General features: G+C 38.7%; 1 protein-coding gene across 1 annotated transcript; it reads right to left on the bottom strand.

The window, feature by feature from the left end:
- Positions 1–7,275: 7,275 nt before the first annotated feature.
- On the bottom strand, positions 7,276–11,813 carry LOC125235955. Its single transcript, XM_048142615.1, has 3 exons — positions 11,670–11,813; positions 7,749–8,170; positions 7,276–7,337 (listed from the first exon to the last, which is right to left on the bottom strand). Exons 1-2 carry the CDS (start codon positions 11,720–11,722, stop codon positions 7,792–7,794), a joined length of 432 nt encoding a protein of 143 aa, XP_047998572.1. The 5' UTR covers positions 11,723–11,813; the 3' UTR covers positions 7,276–7,337; positions 7,749–7,791.
- Positions 11,814–24,511: the final 12,698 nt, after the last annotated feature.

The raw sequence follows: 24,511 nt of genomic DNA, 5'->3' as shown, positions 1-24,511 counted from the left end.
CATCAATTCAAAACATATTTGTAACAATTGTAACATCTATAAAATTAAGAGTCAATATTACAATAACATATATTATGTAGGTTACATTTAAATAAAATTACAATTCGAATAGAATATTCTGAGAATGAAATTGATATGATAGTACAAGGATTATGAATAAATTATTGTTTAGTGGATATGTCAATGTCTAATAATTGCGTATACTACCATCCTTATAAACTTCAAGATGCGAGCTCATCTGTGACAGCAACCTCTAACGCGTTTTCACATTATCCGATCCGATATCGAATGTAGGAAGGATTTCAAAGGCAAAAATCAAGGATGGCGGTTTAAATGTATGGGATATCAGTTCTACATCCGATATCGGACCGGATAATGTGAAAGCGCACTTACGCCCATCTATCTCCGTCCGTATTTCGGCTCTCACGTGGACTTATTATTCCAGAACACGTCTCGCGGCCTGTCTTGGCATCATTCAGGGTTCTTATTCCTACCCCATGTCACAATCACTTACGCTTCGTAAGCGTATAGTAGCTAGCTCTCCCTATCGCTCTTCTGTAGTGACGACAGAGACAGATTGCGTTTCCGTCGCCACGTAGCGACAATTGTCACTTCGGCTAGCCTGGGTGGGTGCACGCGGCAAATAACCTAACAACAAAATTTAAATTTTGAAAAACGCTCCCGACTAATTCAGCTTTCAAACAAATAAAACTAAATCTAAATCGGTTTATCCGTTCGGGAGCTACTGCGCCACAGACAGACACACACACAGACAGATAGACAGACAGACAGACACGTCAAACTCATAACACCCCGTCGTTTCTGCGTCGGGCGTATAGGTAAAATATAGCCGTAATCCTTGACAATCTATTCAAAAATGAAAGTACCTACATCCGAATTTTTCATCGAGATATTTCGCCACAAAAACTCAAATAGTGTATTTTTCACGTCCAGCACAGTTTTAAAAGCAAACTCTGACACATTACAGACAGATAGACCCGTAAAACCAACAAGGAACTCTATGAGCTAGGAAATAGGGTCGAAAACGGTTATTCTGTAACAAATTGTTTTCCGCTTGCCTTCGCAAACCTTTTAACCTCGCAACTTTGAGTTATTTATTATGTTTATTTCTTACTCCGCTGGCTGCACAGCGTTTACAAAGACGAAATGCTTAAACACTGTTCATGTCCTTAATATCCTTATCGTGATGAAACCTAGGGCTATTAGGGTGCCAATGTCATTAGGGGACCAATCAGCTTAGTCGAACCCTTGCCCACTAACGCTATGCTTCATGGATTCAAATTTTGAAAAACCCCCGATATGGTGAACCGATTTTCATGAAACATGGTAAAGAATTCAGCTTTCAAACAAAAAAACTAAATCTAAATCGGTCCATCCGTTCGGGAGCTGCGATGCCACAGACAGACACACACACAGGTAGACCGACAAATAGACAGACGTGTCAAACTTATAACACCCCGTCGTTTTTGCGTCGGGGGTTAAAAATGAACATGATCAGTGGATATCAAACACATCCACGCAGCGCATTTTCAACCTGGTTGGTGAACACATCATGCGCCGTGTGCTGGATGGTTGGACCGGAGGGATAAAGATTGGTAGCCATCTAATCAACAATCTGCGATTTGCTGACGATACCACGATTGTTGGAGCTAGCGAAGCGGAACTCTCCGAACTACTGCACAGGATTGAACTGATAAGCGCTGAGTACGGGCTTCTCATCAACCGTAGCAAGACTAAATTGATGTTTGTGGACCGAGGTGGTAAAATGGAGAGAACTAATGAGCTGCGTGACCTGGATATTGTGCAAGAATTTGTCTACCTTGGATCACTAATCTGCAATAATGGAGACTGCGACAGGGAAGTTGTAAGGCGAGGACAAATGGCCAAATCAGCTGTTAAGCATCTGGAGAAAATATGTAGGAACCGCAATATCAAACGCAGTACAAAAGTACGCCTCATGCGCACACTAGTTTTCTCCATCTTTCTCTATGCAGTGGAAACTTGGACATTAAAAGAGCAAACGGTGGCCAGGATAGATGCGTTCGAAATGTGGTGTTGGCGTAAAATGTTGGAAATTTCTTGGACAGCACGTCGCACTAACGTATCTATTCTACAAGAGCTTAATGCCAAGACTCGCCTCTCTGCTATCTGCCGGGAGAGAATTATAGGCTTCTTTGGCCATTTGGCCAGACGAGATCCTGACAGCCTTGAGAAGGCGTTGATCGTCGGACCAGTGGAGGGCCATCGTAAAAGAGCCGGATTACCCACGCGCTGGTTCAACACAATAAAGAAGGTCACACGCGTTGGGCTCCAGGGATCCTTTAGGAAGGCAAAAGATCGGCCTGAGTGGAGAGCACTGCAACGTACAGCGACTTATGGTGGTCACGACCCTCAGTCATGAGGTTTCGACGAAGAAGAGACGCAGCGCATCCCTGGTGGAAAGGCACCCTTAAAGCGTTTTTTAATATTTCCCTGTTATTGACACATTTTTTATTTAAATTCTCTGTAATAACCAACTTAATTCTAACTACCTATTAGGTGCACACATCCGTTCATCTTATGATGTGAATAATTAAGTGTTAGATTTGTTGACGGTAAAGTACAACGATATAAGTACAGCTTATTTTCAAGATTGTTTACAAACAATGTAATTAAGCTCGGCAAACACTTAAGTAATACACTAAGTTTATTCTTCTAACATATCTCCCGCTAACTAGCGTAATGCATCATGACAAAATAAGCAGTTTAAACAGCACACGTCTGTATAGTTACATGTAGCCTAACGCTAATCATCAGGAGGCAAGGGAACGGCCACCGAAACCAGGTTTTCATTCTATTTATCTTAGTCCATTTTTCTTCCTTTGATATTGATAATATATTTTCTTTTTTCCTTGTAAATGGGCTACTCTTGGACAGTTTGGACACAGACTATCCAAAGGCAAAGACGTGACCTACAAAATGGAGTGAGCTCGCCCAGGATATGCCTGTTCACCCTAGATTTGAAGCGGGTTATATGAGCTCGGAAACCTCCTTGATATTGATGTCATCCTTATGTGTGTGTCTGTTTTTCACGAACGAAGCGAGGAATTGACGTAATTTTTTAAGTGGAGATAGTTTAAAGGTCGGACAGTGACATAGGCTACTTTTTGTCTCTTTTTAACGCCCCAATTCCCTAAAATGGGGGGTGGAAGTTTGTATGGAGCATTCCGCAATTTTCGAATTTATCCCGAACAAAGCCGCGGGCAAAAGCTGTACATAATTTTATCATAGCTCAGCGACCCGAATCGGAACTTGGTCTTCGATATTCACTCCTGTCCTGTGCGATCTGATGCCATTCAGTCGCTTGTAGGTCATACAGGTCTTTGTGTGTGTCCATGTCACTAACCAGTGGCCTTCCATGATCGTGTTTTTGTCACCTGTCATATCATGCTTCTCTTTCATACTTATATACTTGTTAGAAAGGGACAGACATGATGACAAATGATAAACAGCCGTCCATCTTAGCCCTGCAGGGAAGAAAATGAGAACTAGATTTGTATGGGGTTCCCCTTGTTTTGGCATAATTTTACAATCGAGAATTCTTTTTGGCATAATCTATATTGGCATAATTCACCTTTCGCATAATCTGTTATGGCATAGTATAGTTACGCATAATTTGTCTAGGCATATTTTTGTTTGTCCGAATATATTTCATGCATAAAGGTTATTCGCCGAATGGTTTTTATGCATAAATTATTTCTGCATAACATGGTTTAGTGGAAATTTACTACGCAGAATTTTTATCATAGGTAATACTACTATATTAATGTTGCAGTTCTAACCTAACCTAACCGAAATTCTTGACAAAATGTTTTATTTGTTGAGGTCGCAGTTCTAACCTAACCAAACCGACTCTCTTAACAGCATTTAGTATGGGTGGATATTCTGATTTTAAGAAATATGCCAAATACAATTATGCGAATTAATTTTATTCATAAAAACAATCGGCGTAAACAGAATTATGCGAACTTATTTTCGGACAATGTGTTATTCGTATTATTTTCGATTATGACAAATAAGTTTTCTGCCAAATTAACATTCGGCGAAAATCGATTATGCGAAGTCTGTTATGCGAAAATCGTTTCGGACAATTAAAGTTATGCCAAATAGAGGGAACCCTTTGTATGGAGAATCGATCTCCACCTATCCTATTAAATTTGTTCGTCGTACCGCGAGTGTCGAGAATACGTAATGCAATATTCTTATTCATGAGTTTATTGAGTAGGCTCCTCGTGGCATGATCGCCTGGTAGCTGTCTCCAAGGAGACGTCATAGGATGCAAATTAGCTGTGCAAAAAATCCATTTCCAAATTTCATCACGGTGACAATTGTTTGTAACTGAGTGCCATGTTACTTATTGACTCAAAACTGACATTGTCAAGTGGTTATGAAGCAGATATTTAACTCTAAAAAGCAGTAATATTTTTCAAAAGTTCACATAGATTCGTAAATAGTAATTACCGCAAGCGATGGTTCAGTCATCGGCAATAACATCGCACAAAAATAAGGCCTCAAAAATATCTTAAGGCATGTCAGTTTATGCGTAGTTGCGTACTATGCATCGAGCTTATGTATGTATGTACTTTGTATGTTTACCTGCATATTTATCTGATAATCCTAGATCGTGATGGTAATTTTCACCCACACTGTACTCGTTTGATAGTTAGTTACATTGCGTGTGAATGTTATTACGTCACACATTATAAGTCCAGCTACCAGGCGATCATGTTTGTAAGAGGGTGTGTAATGTGCAGGGGCCACTTTAAGACGATACGGTAGGGGTCAATTTTCCATACAAACGCTCTCGACTATTTCCTCCCTGGTTTTTGAAGATAGAGCAATGATTTTTTCAACACAGATTGTTATTATTTTTATCTGTGTCGGACCGTTTTGATTTTTTTGATATTCTGCTTTTTAAAGATTCTAGAGCCAATCAAAAAATTCCAAAAACGGCCTTTTTCATTGTTGCGCAAAAAAAGGTGTGATACTCAAGATTGGTAACAATTAACCAAAAAAGCGAAACGGTCCAACATAGATTATTTCATTGTTATTCAGATTCTCAAATTTCGTTCCGATTGATTAAGTTTTGAAGGAGGAAAGAGTCGAGAAGGGAACCTCGATTTTAAAGATTTTTTTGAAATATCTTTTGACTGAGTTGTTCTTAATGGACAATTTTTTTTCGATAAATCTAGTTAATAACACTTGTATATTTAACTAAAATTCCCAAGTTGAAAAGGGGGCTCCTTTCCATTTTAGCATTTTCGCTACCGTATCCTCTTAAGTAGGGTGCGTCGGTACCCAATAGGAGCTTAGCTTATTTGTCGTTGTCATTATCTTCCCGTACCCTAAAGTTTGGTGAGTTTTAAACGAAGTTCTATAGGACCAGAGCTTATGTGACTTTCCAAACGAAAGGGTCTTTGTGTTATAAAGTTCCTTCCGTCTGCGTTTACAATAGATATTCTCGTCCTTATTGCACATAAAGTAAAAGTAATCTTTCTCGGTGGAAAGCCACGAGCGTTGACCAATAGGGGACAATTAAATTAATGAAAAAAATTAAAAAAGTATTTCTTGAAGATTTTACAATACCCAAGTTTTACGTACGATATAAGAAAAAATGTTAAGATACATAAGGTAATTTGTTCCTGTTTCTGTTTGAACCCCATATATCTGTATAAAAAACACTCATTTTCGTCTGTACGAATGGATGAAGCACTATCTTAAAAGTGCCGTCCATAAAATATGTAGGTCTTTACCCTCGCTCGCTACCCACTGCTTGCACTCATTTGTAATGAAGAGTATAATATCATAGTCGTGTACACACATAGGTACAACATTTTCAGATAAGTTGACAGGTAAAACTACATCATCAAATGTTTCGAACTTCGATGTTTTAGCTGATTTCTGGCGTGCTTTGTACAAATAATCTCTTACTGAATGAAAAGGCGGTAACTTGTCAACGTATTCTTCATGCATATTTTTTTCATTTCCTGTTTATAAAGCGTAGGAATGGGGCTGTAGTCCGTCGCAACTTTTTTATTCAGTTCAATCATTTGTTTTTCTACGTCTATTGACTGGAAATCAGGCACGCGTGAATGTTTTTGATCTCGCAAAATGTTTCTTTCCTCTGCATCTATAACTAAAAACCCCTTACACGCTGTTTTTTAGGGTTCCGTAGTCAACTAGGAACCCTTATAGTTTCGCCATGTCTGTCTGTCCGTCCGTCCGTCCGTCCGTCCGTCCGTCCGCGGATAATTTAACCGTAAGCACTAGAAAGCTGAAAACCAATTATCAATCACGCCAACAAAGTGCAAAAATAAAAAATGGAAAAAAATGTTTTATTAGGGATGTTTGATATTTTTTTTCATTCCAACCCCAACGGTCCCCCCCCTCTAACTTTTGAACCATATGTTTAAAAAATATGAAAAAAATCACAAAAGTAGAACTTTATAAACACTTTCTAGGAAAATTGTTTTTGATAGGTTTAGTAGTTTTTGAGAAAAATATGTCGGCCGGTTTTTTATAACAATTCCACACAGAAAAACCAGATTTTGCGGTACGTTTTAAATAATGTCGGTACCCAGCTCTTACTAAAATACGTCCCCCGTGAGTACTTGCGAAGAAACTAAACGCACATGATCCTGACGATCCCCCTGGTATTTCATGACTTGGTTCTATCATAATTATAAATATCCACTTTATTTAATAAAATATTAAGTAGAACATGCAATCGTTTTAATGACATTGAGATGTGCGTATAAAAGTCGTGTGTTGATAGAACTCATTGCCTATGTAAGTAAAGAGGTTTAGATCAAGTAGGTACATTATTATTATTTGGAGCCCGTCGTATCCCACAGCTGGGCAAAGGCCTCCCCCCAATTTCTTCACTGATCTCTATCCAGTGCTATGTCTGACCATTCCTCCAAGAAGGAGTCCAGTTCATCCCTCCATCGCCGGCGGGGTCTGCCGGATCCCCGATCAGAGTTATCGGGCTCCCACACTGTAATGAGTTTGGCCCACAACTCATTAGGCATTCGGCAGACGTGACCAGCCCAGTCTCATTTTAACTTGGCCGCCTTCCGAGCTACATCGACGATTTGAGTTTTGGAGCGTAGCGTGGTGTTCCGGACTCGATCCACCAATTTGACACCTAGTATGCTACGCTCCATGGCTCGTTGGCAAACCCCGAGTTTGGACTTCTGAGCTTTAGTCACACCGACTACATCCGGCTGTCCTGCCCACGGGATCGTCTCGACTCCCGTTATGGGCTGATGATGGGGCTGTGAACATGACAACAAAGTATATTAATATTCATTCATGTTTTCATTAAGCAGGCAATGATGCAACAACAGTTATTTGTGTACAAAGGGGGCTTGGGCGTATATTGGCTTAACTTTGCGATTGTCACATATAATCACTTCGTTGTGTATTGCCGTGGCCCCATGTAACAGTTTTCACCCTGGATATCTGTCACATGTTCTCATTCCCCTTTTACATAATGTACATGTTCGAAGCATCAGCATTAGCCCATTAAACATAAGTAGATGACGCACATTATTTTTTGGACTGAATACTTGACTGAGTATAAGTAGTATGCAATAGATTTAGTTACTGTATGTGCAAATATTATGTAATGTAATATATGAAACTAAAAATATGTAAACAGAGATAATAAAATGCGAGAAAATTACCTTGATTTATTTTTCTTTACCGACTACATCCGCCATTGCCGATTTAGTCTGCTAGGCGTATCCATGGCTTCATATTTTCCACGCAAGCGATGCCGTCGTAGCGTTTGGAAGTCCTCTCGGCGCCTCTTAGATCTGTCACCTTATATCGGTCGTTACCCAAGACTGCTGTCACTTGGAAAGGCCCTTTGTACAGAGGCAGTAACTTCGTGCTGTTGCCGTCATTTGAGTGACTTGGGATTTTAATGACCACCAAGTCGTCAATCTTATATTGAGGTGCCTCTTTCCGCCTAGAGTCAAATGATGCCTTTTGTCTCTCTGCATCCTTCTTGATATTGGCATCGACCATGTGTCTCAAGGAGGTAACGTCGACCGGGTGCTCCGTGTTGTCATCGTCAGCGATTGCGTCATTGTCCATACGAATTCTATACCCAAAAAGACTTCACTCGGTACTGCGGCTGTGGTTTTATTTATCGTGCTGTTAATACCTTGTTGAATTCTAGTGACATGTTGATCCCATTTATTATTCTCCGTATCTGCTCCCAGACTACGTAAAGCTTCTAGAATTGTCAAATTGTATCGCTCTACCTGTCCATTTGACCTAGGTACGGCGGTCGCAATAACGTGTCGTCTAATGTTCCTATCATTGCAAAACTGTGTGAAAAGTTTCGATGTGAAAGCACTTCCCGCATCGCATACTAACCGTTTAGGATTACCAAATTGTTTAAATAACTTTGTTAATTCATTGATTACTACTTGACTTTTGGTATTTTTCACCGCAGCTATAAACACGAATTTGGTAAACGCGTCGACTAGGACTAACAGATAGCAATTTTTTTGTGTCGTTTTTACAAAAGGACCGAGATGATCCATATGTAAAGTGTGAAACGGTCTCGCGTATTTCGGAATGGGATACAATTTTCCTGGTTTTTTGCCGTGAATGTTTTTATAATATATGCAGTTCAAACAGTTTTTTATATATTTTGCTACAGTTCTCTTTAAGTGAGGAAACCAATATTTTGAGCGTATCCTTTCTATTGTTTTGTCGACCGCAAAATGGCCCACATTATCGTGATTAGCATGTATCACATTCCAAATACAGCGCTTGGGTACAAGCCAACGTCTACCATACTCCGTTCGCCTATACACTTTATTTCCTAATAATTCGTAATCTTGAAATATACGTTTGTTCGCGTCGGCCTCACCTGACGACAAGATTTCACGAATACTACATATGTTAGGATCTTGCAACTGAACCGATAGCAACCAATCACCCTCTGTTAGTGATAAGACAGATTCAACATTTTCAATTTTGTCACAAATCGGATTTCTACTAAGGGCGTCCACGTGCTGCATTTGACTACCCGCTTTGTGCACTATCTCATAAGTGAACTCCTGCGCATATAATACCCATCGGCTGATTCGAGGAACGATTTCCTGCTTACTTAACGCGTGTCTGACTGCATTGCAATCTGTCGTAATTTTGAAAGACGTCCCTATTAGATAATGCCTAAACTTTTGTAAACCTGTTATTATAGCAAGAAGTTCTAACTCGAATGAGTGATAATTTTTTTCTTCGTTGCTAGTTTGACGGCTGTAAAAATGAATAGGTCTCTCGCCTTTCTCGGTTAATTGGGTCAAAATGCAACCTATCCCGTCCTTACTGGCGTCTGTGTATAGATTTATCGGCAGCTTAGGATTGAAAATATTGAGTACAGCGTTATCGATTAGAGCCCGTTTTAATTTAGTTACCGCTTGCTCGTGCTCGTCATTCCATTTCCAGGTACTTCCTTTTTTTAGCAAACTGGTTAATGGTTTGCATAATAATGCGCAATTATGAATAAACTTGCGAAAGTAACTAATCAAACCCACGAATTGTCGCACTTGATGCACCGTTTTTGGGGTAGGATACTCTGCTACGGCTTTGAGCTTCTTGGGACTGGGACGAATCCCGTTTTCAGAGATTTCATACCCCAAAAACGTTATCTCGTTTTTAAAAAATGAGCACTTGTCTAGATTGACCGTCAAGCCATTTTTTGAAAAAATATTAAGAACTGCTTCTAAACATGCTATATTCTCTTCCAAAGTTTCGGTGGCGATCAGTAAATCGTCCATATAACAAACTACTCTTCCGAAACGTAAATTCCCCAAAACTGTATTCATTAGCCTCTGAAAGACGGACGGCCCGTTACAGACCCCAAACGGAACCCGGAGGTACTCAAAATGGCCGTCGGGGGTCACGAATCCAGTTTTGTGGATATCTTCTGCCTTAACACAAATTTGGTGATATCCACTTTTTAAGTCGAGGGATGTGTAGTATTTGCATCCCTGTAAGCGGTCAATTAGGTCGTCTATAACTGGCATTGGGTACTTTTCTTTCACGGTGATTTTATTAAGCTGTCGATAATCAACGCACAGACGCTTAGACCCTGATGCTTTGTCAACGAGAAGAGCGGGACTCGCGTACGCGGAGGAACTATGACGTATAATACCATTGTTTAATAATTCATCAGTCAATTCGCGCATCACAACTTTTTCGGACTCTGACATTCTATAAGGTCGTGAACAAACCGGTTTGCTAGACGTTAGTTCGATCTCTAATTCAACGCAAGAAGTTTTGCCAAGTGTAGCCAAGTCCTGGGAAAAACATTGAGGGTATTTCTCTAAAATACTATTTAATAGAGACTTGTGTTCAGGAGAAACTTCACCGATCGTGCTAGTGTCAATTTTGTTAACTTGTAATGCTTGGACATGTTCGAAAGTTAACACGTCACCTACTCGTGCATACATTATACTTCCGTCCTCAGTAAAGTTCCGACCTATCAATATGTTGCATCCTAGCAGCGAATCTACTACGTACAATGTGATGAACAGCTCGACAGAGTCAACTTTCAGAGTGGTTGCTACAGCTTCAGTTACTTGACTTACAGAATCATTTTTCCAACCTACCAAATTGATAGGACTGTTCAAACGAAATGTTGCTAATTGATTTTGTTCAACGAGATCGCGTGTTATTAAGGAGCAGTCGCTGCCCATGTCAAAAAATGCCTCGCTTTTAAAGTTGTTAACGAAAACAGATTTGTAGAACTTCTGTTTTGAATTGCGTTCCGTGATTAACTTAACTTCAGATTCTTTTTCGATTTTCGGCTTGGGTTTCGATTTACACGCGGCTTCTAAGTGGCCTATTTTGTTGCATAAGTTGCAACGGACATTGTCTTTGATTGTACATATATTCCTTTTGTGACCGGTTTCACCACAACGGAAGCAAGTTACGTTGGAATTACGTGCATTATTACTATTATTTACGGGGATCTCCGTTTTATTGCTACTTTCAGACCTATCATTACTAGAATTAGTCGCGTGTGTTTGTCGAACGTTCGGTTTATTGCTTACAAAGTTTCTTTGTTTGTCATTAACCGTATTCACTTTACTGTGCAAAAAGGATGCTAACTCGTCGCAATACCTAAAGCTTCCTGCGTCTGCCGCGGTGGAGATGTTTGGATCACCGATTGTTCCAACTATAATCGAGATAACGTCTTTACTCCTAAACCCTAGCTGCAGTTTGTCTATCCTGCCTTTCTGTTCGAAAAAGAACTCGTATAGCGATTGATTTGGTCCCGGTTTTGCCTCAATAAGTTCTTTCATTAAAACGAACATATTCCGACTAATCTGAAAGGTATCCGATAAAGTATCACGCCATTGCTTCCACTCCCACGTGGTCCAATTAGTATCGTTTTTTTGTAAAGAATCCAACCACGTTTTGGCGGTATTCCGCAACTTTTGCAATGCCTGATACTTTATCATGTTATCGGCCCACCCAAAAGCACGAGCGTTTGCGTCAACCACGTTAAGCCACATATCGATATTGTCAACAAGGGGATCGAATTCCGGAATCACTGACGACAACAAAACACTTTGACTCACGGTTTTCGACTGTTTACGTTTAGCTTTTCTTCTCCTTTTTCTTCTATGGTCATCGCTGCTTGTGGATGATGACGAAGACTGTGAGGATGAAGTCTCCGATGAGGAACTGGATGTCGTGGATGGCTCCCTTGTTCTTCGCCTCGGTCTCTTCCGCTTGCGGTCACGCTGCATGTTGTGAGCGTATTTTCGAGCACTTCTGATAAAAGAAACACATAGTTAGAACCAATTAACATTCTTTATTTAACATTCATAACCTATAACTAACGGGGAGGACAACGTATTCTAAATATCGTATTGTAAATTAATTAATTATCTAATCAAATGCAACATATAAGCAACTTGAAAGCCTGACAAACATTAACTAAACAGATGGGATATTTTCTATCGAGAATTAATATGCAAAGCAAAGAGGCGAGAGTAGCTAATTTAAGCAATACATATATAGGTACCTAGTCAATACTTAATCTGATCTGATACTTGTTTGTCACTCTGCGGCTGATCGGGAAAAGAGAGCTCCGTCGACTGCGCGAGGGTATTTATTAACGCCGACGTGACGTCACCGGAACGAGTCTTGATGCCGTTCATGTCCGCCAGCGCTCGAACCGCCAGTGTTGCTGCTCGGATAAAACTCGGCGACTACATCAGGTACATATTTATTATTATTAACGCCTATCTATTATTTCCAATTAGTTTATGCAGTAACCTCCACCCGCTATGCTAAATTAAATCTTGGTAAATATGCGTCTAGCGAAAATTATGTGTCCAAATTAAAACCAGTGGCGAAAAAAGACTATGAGGAATAAGTTGTATGGTGAAGTGAATGTATGGAAACAACACGGATTGATAGAAAAATACGATTAGAAATCAAAAAGTGTAAGGAATAAAACGGTGGTGATAATGATGAATGGGAAATAAGTAATATGGGGAAAAACACGGCTGGTAATGAAACGCCTGGGGTAAAAAAAATTAGGTAATTCATTTATACAATCATCTTCTATACAAGCGTTTATCGCAGCTTTTTGCTATAACTAACTTGGGGCCACTTGGCAACTAATTTTAAGAAATGGCTTAGTCACATTTTTCTAAGAAATCACTTTGACGTTGTAACGCAGAGGAAAAGTGGCAAAAACTATGAAATAATCGCGAGTCACCGGGCAAACAGGTATACTACATACACAAACAAACACGCCTACATTCTCAAAAAGGGAAGCAGAACACATGAAACTACTCGAGTTTCAGTGCCATTCATAGCAATTAAGGGGTTGAAAGAAAAATCAGTACACATAAACTGACACAAATGATATACAGTTTTTCTTTCATCAGGTACTTTCTCAAACGTGTTCGCATCACTTAACCCTGGCCCATGTTTCATAACATGCGTTTGATTTTCCAAGAGATTGAATAACGAAAGTTTTGTTTATTTTTCTGAAGAACTAGAGGGATGGGAGGAATTTGAGTCAAATACTTAAGGACTCGACTTTAGACTCGAATTATTTTGTCGTGTCTTATCTCTATTAAGATTTGTTGGGAAATATCTGTAAGTATGCTGTGTCCATTGAACTTCTTTCAAGAGAAATAAGTCGACTCGTCAATTTTGTTGTTGTAAAAATGTTTCTATAGCATACTATAGAATAAGAAACCGTGAACTGTGTTAATGTGAGTTTTGAATCTACGCTATTTTAGACAAACTACTTATCATCATCATCAGGCTTCGTAAAACGCGGTGGTAAAAAACGGCATCCATAGCAAACTTCTTCCAAACAACATTAGTCATAAATACATCACAGGCTTCGTCAAAAATATACAAGATGCAATCCAAATGTAAAGACTTATACCTCTCATAAATCATAAGACTATTTGTCAACATGTCACCAACTCTATTGTGGATCTTCATGGAGCGTAAGAAAGATCAAAGGGAGATGAGATCGCGAACTTCGCTTTTACATTTGACCGGCATCATCATCATTAGGCATTGTACATCTTTACAGATGATGTAAACAGCATTTCTGATCGAGCGACAGCGCCGCTTGTGGCTATAAGTATAACCCGAATCGCGACCGGTATAACCTACCGCATCTGTCACAAATAAAACTAAAATTAGAGTCCGCACGAGTGTGTTCCTCGTTGTGTTTGTTATTAAATAAATTTATTTTTGCTCAAAAAAAAAAATCAAAATAATTTATTCAGCAAATAGGCCACAGGGGCACTTTTACACGTCACATGACTCACATGTACATATTAAGAAAATATTTAAAATTGAGTTGAAATTACAATTGATACTATTATATACTAATTCTAAGTTCTAACTAAAGTTAACTCTATACAATTAATTAGAGATGTAGAAGGTCTCTAAATGTCGAATTACAACCAAGATCTACACTAAATATAAAAAGTACAAATACAAAAAAAAAGTCTAAAATTACTTTAGAGGTGCATATGACTCTAAATGTCACAACTAGAGATAAAATGTATATCTTCTTAATCTAATTCTCCTTAGAGATGTATATGGTCTCCATGAGTCAAAATCATTTATTTAAAATATTCACTAAAAGAAAGGAAACAAACGACAACCGAACAAAGTGTCCTAATTTAATAAAAATTAGAATTAAAGTTACTAAGTTATAACAGCCCCAGTAAGCTTAAACAGACCGGTCTTCACATCACATCTTAATACGAGGGTCAACATGTCATGACCGCGAAACTTCACGAAGAAACAGAAAGATCAAAGCGAGGTAGAATCAAAAGTGAAGAAACGAGCGCCGACCTCCTCTTACGTTTGACCTTAACCTTGAACCTTAACTAGACCTAGGTTATTTTTAACTTGCTAAATTTGAGCCGGCACGTATGCTAATAGCTTTGTCAAGTTCAAGCTCTTCCGGAGACATTGCAGCGAGCTGGGAAAACATTCGTTTGGAATTAAAATGTTGCAAGTTTAGGAAGAGCCCTCATAAATTGTGGCACATCTTAGTATTTGAATTTTGTACCCACTGGGTTTCAGATTGGATTCAGGTGACTGTGTTCACAGTCCTAAAACTATGGCGCATACTTAACTAATAACTAATAATAGTTAAATGCTTCAGTTCAGTTCAGTGCCTGTTTTGTTTTTGTACATACATACATACAATCACGCCTGTATCCCATAAAGGAGTAGGCAGAGCACATGAACTACTCAAGTTTCAGTGCCACTCTTGGCAAAAAGGGATTGAAAGAAAACGAAAATTGTGACATTGCAGTGACAGGTTGTTTTTGTGTTTATTGTTTTTTTTATTACATATTATCAATGGGCTTACTCTTGACTTCAGACTAGCTAAAGGCGAAAACGCCTAGGATGGAGTGAGCTCGCCCAGAAGAAGGACAGAAACGACAAACTAACTTATGTTAATGAAATAAAACTATGGAAACGGATTAAATCGCGTATAATGAATTTAAAATACATCCCGACGTTTCGAACTCTTTACAGCGTTCGTGGTCAACGGGTGACTGAGGAAAAATTAAAATGTGCAAAAGCTACCCACTTACAAGAAATATTAACGAACCATGACCACAAATAATATAGATTTCTAAGGCAGGTTCACACACTATTAATAAAGCTAGTTATACAATATTCAAAAAATTTACCATTACTCTGTTAAAAAATAATTAACCAATTAATCTACACAAAATTGACAAAGAAACAAACTGCAAATGTCCAACACCATACAACACAAATGCCTCACAGCCTTCGTCGTGCTTGTTCCATTATCAGATGTACTACTGGATCCCAAGCCGGTGGTAAAGTAAAGCCATCCTCTCTATTAAAGTTTGGATATTTCTTGATCTCAATGGCCTCTCGCAACATTCTCGGGATCGGGATGTATTTTAAATTCATTATACGCGATTTAATCCGTTTCCATAGTTTTATTTCATGAGTAACTATCGCGGTAACCGAAGACAATATTAACTAATGTTAAATTTTTCAATTTCAATTTCAATTTATTGCATAAAATTAACACTGACAGTTAAACCTTACGTGCTAATTAGTTTTGTATTTCTTAGGATCTAACATGCAATATACAATATCAAGTACAGTGAAGTGAAACAGTTCATTGTTCATTAATGAAACAAATATTAAATTAAATTTAAATAGAACACATTACATTAGGTACATTCAAATTTAGATGTCATTTAGGTACATTAAACAGGTTGTGAGAATAAAATTGATCATTGATATAAATGTGAGGGAAATGAAATAAATTTATTAAATTCATAGCAATACAATATCGTTCGGAAAAGTCAAAATGTTCAAATAAAAATAATTGAGAAACATATAAAATAAAAGCAAAAGTTATTTCAAATTATGTCAAAATAGCGAAAATGGGTCCTAATAATTTAAAGAAGTCAAATTTTAAAACTTAATTTTATTTAAAACAATTCAGGTAATGGAACTAGTGGTAACCGTTGTTTCGATGTAACAATTTGATGCGGCTAGGAATTTAGCTTCCGTCGTTTCTCCATATTCAAACATATTCTCCATATTCTCCATATTCAAACATACCCGACCAAAACTTCATGTCTATTGTAGCCATTACAAGCCATCTGACCTATTTCTACTAACAAAATTTCTTTAGTTCAAGCTCGATATCAAATTCAGGATTCAATCAGCGGAAGAGTTCAGTGACCCGAAGATTCCACCAATCGTGGGACAGATATTGAGGAGACTTGATTTATTATCTCGTTTATTGGTAGATTGCGCGTGGTCCAAGATGGCCGATCGATCGAGATCTGACCTGTAATGGATGACGTGTTTTATGTGATGTGCGATGGACGATTGGGAAATGGGATAGATTCATCACCTTTAAATAATTCGGAATGATACGAAATTACCTAGCTCTGGTAGTTTACTTCTGCTTTAATTCAGTAAGAGATTGTTGCTGAGCCCAACTGCACCAATTCGAAGCTACAGAAAACTACAGATAAATATCCTATTGTGTCCCTGTCAGAAAGCTTAAGAGGATACGGGAGCGAAAATGCTAAACTGGAAAGGGGCCCTTTCAACTTGGGAATTTTAGTTAAATATACAAGTGTTATAAACTTTATAACTAGATTTTATCGAAATCATTGCTCTATCTTCAAAAACCAGGGAAGAAATAGTCGAGAGCGTTTATATGGAGAATTGCCCCTCCTGCTTGCGTGCAGTCTATCGTCTTAATGAAGGCGCGGTGTACTAGTGACTGTTTACTATCAATGGCCGTTTTCACAACAGTGACACTTCCCGGCCATTGCCTGTTCAACAAGGAAATTTTGGCTCCGAGTACCAATGTTACTTATCAGAAATAGCCACAGAATTGTCAGGGTCAAGTGTCAATGTCACTGCGGTGAATTAGCCCACAGGCGGTTAATATGCTTGTTAGCCACGGCTAAGAGCTACACCATCATTAATGTAGCTACAAGTTGACACTTGAATGTCACCTTAATTGTAAGCGGTACAAAATCGTGGTTAACTACTTGAACTTCATGTCTATTTCCGTCACTAAAGTAACGTTTCGTGGCGTCCCTGAGCCGAACCAAGTAGGAAGGACTCGGAAACCTCATTAGTACTAGCTTGTTTGTTCCCTGCTTGCTGTTATTTGTTTTAACGGGAGCTGATATGAAATGGAGATATTTTGACACCATGTGTAGTGTTCTTTTCCTCAAAGGTCCTTATGAAATGAGCATAAGAACAAGAACCCATTTGATATGAAAAACAGCACACCAAACTGCATGTTGTCATTGTCGTTGCATTTGTCGTGTATTCGGCTTGTAGCTCTTAAACGAGCTGGAGGTGTGCTGTGGTCCGTCTTTATCGGCCATTTTTCATTCCCAGAATTCTTCGCACCGATATTCATATTCATGTCCTTCCTGGTAGTCAACTCGCGGAAAAAATTGAATTTTAAATTTTATAACATCGATTAGGTAATTAGAGGGTGTATTTTGATAGCGGGTCAGTAAAGGCAGCTATCAAATCCCGTGCTGCTACCGAAGAAGGAATCGAAGGAAGTCTTAGAAGACCGTCCTTCGATTTTTAATTTATGAAAATTGGCGTTTACAGATTTTGGAAAAAACATACATGGGTGCGAAAAAAGGGTCATTTTTAACATACTTTTTTTGATGCCAAACGGTCCCTTTCCTATCAAGATTTCAAGGATCAAAAGTTTGTATGAAACCAAAAAAAATGTCCCCTAAGCCGCTTCTATACATAATTACTCTACCCACCAGCTATTAACTTTTTCCACGACTTTATACCCGCCTGTGCAAAGACTCCTAACGACTCATTGCTACTCGCCCATTTGTGATAGTCCGTACGCAAATATTGAACGACCGGCCGCTCAGCGGGATAAAGTCTGCAGTATCACCCCATTCCCCGCCCCTAACCGCAGGGATGCTGGGTGCCACATCCTCTGTGCCATGTGTCCCTGGTAGTTTTATTGCATATTCATCGCAGATTTGGTTTTCGCAAACCCTTTGAAATTTCCCCTTCCTTTGTGAGTGTTAGTTTCCGCTTTGTCTTTTGTAGGTAAAGTGTTTCAGAACATAACAAAATGTTGCGTTGTTTACGACAGTTACACGTATACAGTAACATGGAATGCTTCAAACATGATGCCAATATTTTTGATAATAGACTAGGCAACAAACACTTTGACACCAACCATTGGGAGAAATCGCACGTTGCAAAAATGATAAGTTAAGAAAACAAGGCCCAGGGCGGCTGTCTTATACAGCTGTATATCCTACTTTATACATATACTTTTAGCTAAGGATTATAAATTATTTGTACCGTGTACCCTGTACCCTAATCTTTCATCTGCCTGTAAAAATCGATCCGTCGTCCCTTCTCGCCGGTGTCAAGAGCACAAAAAAATCGAGCTCACAACATCCTGCTCCTTTCTGAGGTCCTAATGGATGTGTGAATTCATAATGTTCCTTGGGGACTAGGCGCCATTCTTTTCACTTTTGTTCGTTATTTACTTTTCGCACATGAATGTTTTGCAAACATTGCACACGGCTCACAAATGAGTCGTCAATCATATTTAGCGAGGAAAGGGTTGAATTTTCTAATCATGTTACTAGGATACCATGAGCGCGCAGAAGTTAAAAAAATCGAGATGAAAAAGCAGGGGATCGAAATGCGCCCTCACGAATGCCACGCCACCCTTTTTTGCACTGTAACTAAAGAGATTCTATACTACTTTTAAAGTTTCTGTACGAAAAAAAATGACAACTCGTAAACTTTATTTCAATGAGATAAGAACTACTTACGATCAGGTATTTTGGTTTCTTTAGGTACTTGTAGTACAGAAATGTCTTTAACCGTCACAAATTCGTAAATAAGCTAAAACGTGAAAGAATGATTTATTTTGTAAAGAGTGTTTATTTTCGTAGTAACTCATCCCATTTCACGGTTGCCGTTAACAACACCATTCTTGACTCAATATGAACCTTAACTTCTTGTTATAAGGTGTAACTGTAAAAGGCGTTTGTGTTTTCATTTTAGCGTTTGTGTTTTTGTTTTCGTGAAAGTTGGCGACATCGTGAAAAAAGTGTTTAGTTGAAATTCGTACATTTTCGTAAGGTATCCTGCAGTTGCATTTTATTCCTGTGTGGTAACGCGGAGATATATATATATTACTTTGCATGTTCTAGTTATTTTCGTTGTTATAGTACTTATAGTGTAAAAATAAATTATGGAGTGGCAATCTGTGACTACAATGTCACATTTTCGTTTTCTTTCAACACATTATTTTCCAAGCGTAGCACTGAAACTTGAATAGTTTCTTATGCTCTGCCTACCACTTTTTGGGATACAGGCGTTGTATGTATGTACATATTAAATCACGATACAATCCTGAAGTCAAATCCGAATCTTAATCTCTCAGAATGACCCACAAGCGTGCGAAAGCCAGCCATCATTTCGGCCGTCCCTCATGCCCTCACTTACGCGACACTACAATTTGTCACTGTTGTCTGCGCTCGATTTTACGGCCACTTCCCGCCTTCCTAAATGCCCGTGCAGCCGGCCATTTTCATCTTCTCCATTTTCCTCTTTTTCCTGTTCGCTGGCTTAGGTTAAATCTGGACGGAGATACAGGGTCAGTCTTGCGTATTTGTGAATAAAACGAGGCTCAGCATTTTTGCAGTGTTTCTCTAGTTGTGAATTCAAATTCTGCCTTCCCTGGGCCTACGCTTTAATACACATATTATAAATGGAACTTATTGCGTTTTCACATTTTCCGATCCGATATCGGATGTCGGAAGGATTTCTATGGAAAAAATTCAAGATGGCGCCTGTAATGTATGGGATATCGGTCCGACATCCGATATCGCATCGGATATGTTAAATTAAAACGCACATACGATCCGCTATTATTTATGTTGTTCAGTTCAAATAGTTTACAAATTGATGTCGTTCTTTCCCTTTGGAATGTACAAGAGTTTTTACAAATACATAGGTTTAATTCCAGTCGTTTCTTTACTTAATTAGCTGGTGCAATGACAATGACTGAAAATAAGTTATGGCCTCCAACACAAGAGTATCAGAGTAAGAGGTATTAGAAGTATCACGACAGCTCGAAATGTTACTCACTTCTGCCGATAGGTACAAGTGTTACCGTTACCAAATTAATGTGATTGTTGGGTTCCCTCTATGTAGCATAACTTTATTTGTCCGAAACGCTTTTGTCATAACAGATTTGGCATAATCGATTTTTGCCGAATGTTAATGTGGCATAAACATTGTTTGGTATAATTCACGATATTTCGAATATTATTTTGTCTGAAAATATATTGGCCTACTATTATTGAGGCCGAGTGTCATTAGGAAGAAATTGGATGAGCATAAATATTTTTGGCATATTTTTAGTTAAGCAGAAATGCGCTTTTAGGGAAAAATGGTTACACTAGGTAAGAATTGCGAAATCTACTCACTACTCCAGAAAAGTGGGTTAGTTTAGGTTAGAGCTGCGACTATTACAGACAAGCACCGCTAGGGAAAAGTGGGTTAGGTTAGGTTAGAACTGCGACCACAACAAACACGCACCGCTAGGGAAAAATGGGTTAGGTTAGGTTAGAACTGCGACTTCAACCGAAAAGCACCGCTAGGGAAAAATGGGTTAGGTTAGGTTAGAACTGCGACCACAACAGAAAAGCACCACTAGGGAAAAGTGGGTTAGGTTAGGTTAGAACTGCGACCACAACAGAAAATTACCGCTAGGAAAAAGTGGGTTAGGTTAGGTTACAACTGCGACCACAACAAAAACGCACTGCTAGGTAAAAGTGAAACCCACCCACCAAAATAAATTCGGCAAAACATTAAATCGGAACACTACGTTTATGCACATAAAATTTATGCTTAAAAATGATTCGGAGCACCGAATTTATGTACAAAGAATATTCGGACAAATCACAACCTGCCTAAACAGATTATGCTAAACTTGACTGTGCCATAGCAGTTTATGCACAAAGCCAATTATGACTGAATCGATTACGCACGATAGAAAATTATGCCACAACAGGGTGAACCGTGATTGTCATAACAATAGTTACTTATTATTCTTATTCACAACAGGCCTTTTTGCCCAGCCACATCACCAGATATAATATTTTCCTGATATTTTCTCGTAATGTCACCGCGTTCGTAAAGCTCTCAAGGGATGCGCCGACGACCACTCGTTGTAATTATAAACCTCATTCAACAGAATGAACTCTTATGGCGCTCTGCACGCCTGGTACAGCCGTGCGGTTATGTGACACGCCATAACTGTCTGTCATATTTAAAATGGCGTCTTGACATTGATAATGATAAAACATTTGACTATGCATGTGACTTTACATTATTTTCAATTAAAACCACCCCTAGGTAGACTTGAGATGAGATGCACCCCCACTGATTACGTTTTGAGATTACCTAACTATGCTCTTGTATCCCTATGTGCGCCTAGTATGCCTGTGCTCTATGATATGACGACACCGATAAATAATTCTCGATCATGGGGATTATTGAATGGCGGAATTCTTCGATTTTATTTATAGGTAGTTTCCCTAAAAAGGTCCAAGGGATACGGCAGGGCTCCTCAGTACCTACAGTACAGTACAGTCCACATGCAAAACAAGCTCTTGTATTTCTCTGTGCGCCCAGTATATCAGAGCGTTGAACATAATATGGTGCTGATGTGTTAAGGGGTTCGTCCATCGCCTCGGCAGCAAAGAAATTTGGTATGAAAATTAAGGAAATTATTGCTGTCCTGGATTTACCGCGTCACATTTTCCTGGATCTGTTCTTCGTGATGCTTCCAGATACAGAGGTGGATTTAAACGACGAAGAAGTGGAGCCGGCAAAGTATTGCAGAACCTGTGGAATACAATTTTTATTTTGGGGGAATCCCTATTTTAGTTCATTACATAATTTATTTTGCTCAAAATGCGGAGCCGACTTATTCTATTTTATTACATAAATGTAACACGTAAAAAGTAAATGTTATCAACAGAATACGTTTTTTTTTTTATTAAATTATTTAATTTTGTAGTAAAATTTAACCCAAAACACTTGTTTTTTACTGTTTTTCCTGAATCATACTTAGATGTCATCTATTAGGACTGCCAGCAAAAGCACCTGTCAGTTATTCGGACAAGCGTATTGACTTACGTTTTATTTAATTTTGAGATTTTTTTATATTATCACTGTATGAAACTAATTGCATTTAACAAAGTTAAAGGTCACATCTCCCAAAAAAGATGGATATGTTTTGTATAGATGGGTAAACTATCGTAATATCACGAAACACATAAATATTTTCCCTTAACCTGTCGAGCAGTGGTACATCCACCTTATTATTTTTCTATATAAGAAACAAATACAATGTGTTATTTCCGTCGTAACGTTAGCTACCATGGGGGTTGTGCGAGCGACCGTTCGTGGATTCGAACCATGATGAACACACTCTTTTTATGTTCTGTGTGCCTGGTACAACAGTGAGTCATTATGACGACATCACGATCAAAAAGAGATTCCGATTCTAATTTATTACTATCGGCTTCATTTCATAAATACCCAACAGACCAAAAACTAGAAACTACATTTCCTTTGTCAGCTAATAAAATTCCCGTAATGATAAACAACCTGTCACCAAAACTAGTCCCTCGGCAATGCGCACACCCGAATAGGGTGCAATAATTATTTTGATAATATCTAATGAAATAACGAGACTGAACCTTAATATAGTTATTATGACACAACCCGGATATTAACTCACTCAAAATTACATACCGCTACAAAATGAACTGTACGTCAACAGAATAGGATATCATTTCAGAGTAGGAGTACAGACAGGATACAGGGTGGACAGTAATAAACGGAGGCACGCAATGGAATTTATAGAACGGCGCCGGGCAGTCGTTATACCCATTTACGCATTATCCTAGTACATAGTGGGAGTGAGATAAAGCTATGTGCGAGTGTTGGTATCTTTCTCGCACATCGGGATCAGCATGTGACAGAACTTACGCGTGGTTGAGTGATGAATTATAATTTGCAGTGATCTAACAAATAGTGACAGTAATGCACTCACCAATGACATTGCACCATAAAAGGTATACATACATACATACAATCACGCCTGTATCCCATAAAGGGGTAGGCAGAACACATGAAACTATTAAAGCTTCAGTGCCACTCTTGGCAAATAAGGGGTTGAAAGAAAACGAAACTGTGACATTGCAGGTAAAAGGTATAACCTAACCACAAAATTAAAATTTTGGAAAAACCCCCAACAGCGACATAGTGGACCGATTTTCATGAAACGTGGCTAAGAACACTCCCGACTAACTCAGCTTTCAGACAAAAAAAACTAAATCAAAATCGGTTCATCCGTTCGGGAGCTACGATGCCACAGACAGACACACACAGACAGACAAACAGACAGACAGACAGACACGTAAAACTTATAACACCCCTTCGTTTTTGCGTCGGGGGTTAAAAAAAAAAGGAGCTGTATGAAATAAATACAATATACACCGTGCTTTTGTATTGCCGTTAAATTCTACATCGTTAGGCTTGTCAACAGAAACTAACTGGTGTTAAATTAATTGAATGCGTGAGAAAATTGTTAAGAATAACAAAAAAAGTTAATAATGTCAAGTACCTAAATGTCGAAAACCAAATGTCAAAATAAATAACATAAGGAAGAATCAAAGGTTGTGATTCATTTGTATTTGTACATTCATTAAATTTACTTTTTTATAACTCAAAATACAGTAAGAGTTAAAACACTACTTTCTAAGTATTTTGTATTTCGCCTAAAGTACTTTCCCATATCACGGAAATACAAAGAACACGTTGAATAGATAACTAGCTTTTTCCCGCGACTTCGCTCGCGTTAGAAAGAGACAAAAAGTAGCCTATGTCACTCTCCATCCCTTCAACTATCTCCACTTAAAATATCACGTCAATTCGTCGCTCCGTTTTGCCGTGAAAGACGGACAAACAAACAGTCACGCACACTTCCCATTTATAATACATATTAGTAAGTATGGATTCCGCAGACAACTGAAAGCCATGTGAGTCATTAATTCGACTTGAAGCAGGGGCGGCTCACTCCGTGATTCTATCGCCGCGCTACAAGTACATCCTGGCGGCCGCGAGTTCGCGGCCTACTCAGGGGTGGCGCGCGTTATCACGGAATGCACGTTCGCACTTTCTATTGTTACTTTACGTCGTCAGGTTTTTTAAGCGATGTCCGCGTGTGGAATGGCTAATAATACTTACTTAAATAGACATACTTATTAAATAAAATAGACCATACCAAACCATAAGACATTCTTACACCGATCTA

This window comes from Leguminivora glycinivorella, chromosome 18 (genome assembly GCF_023078275.1).
Source record: "Leguminivora glycinivorella isolate SPB_JAAS2020 chromosome 18, LegGlyc_1.1, whole genome shotgun sequence".
Taxonomy (NCBI): Eukaryota; Metazoa; Arthropoda; class Insecta; order Lepidoptera; family Tortricidae; genus Leguminivora; species Leguminivora glycinivorella.
The sequence above is the reverse complement of the archived record's forward strand: the minus strand, read 5'-3'. Positions and strand labels throughout refer to the sequence as shown.

Bases quoted from the DNA above. Each gene is read 5' to 3' on its own strand.
- LOC125235955 (XM_048142615.1), bottom strand. From the start codon at position 11,722: ATGACCATAGAAGAAAAAGGAGAAGAAAAGCTAAACGTAAACAGTCGA. The intron at 8,171-11,669 runs GTGAGTCAAAGT...TTTTGGGTATAG, and splicing joins AACGTAAACAGTCGAAAACC to AATTCGTATGGACAATGACG.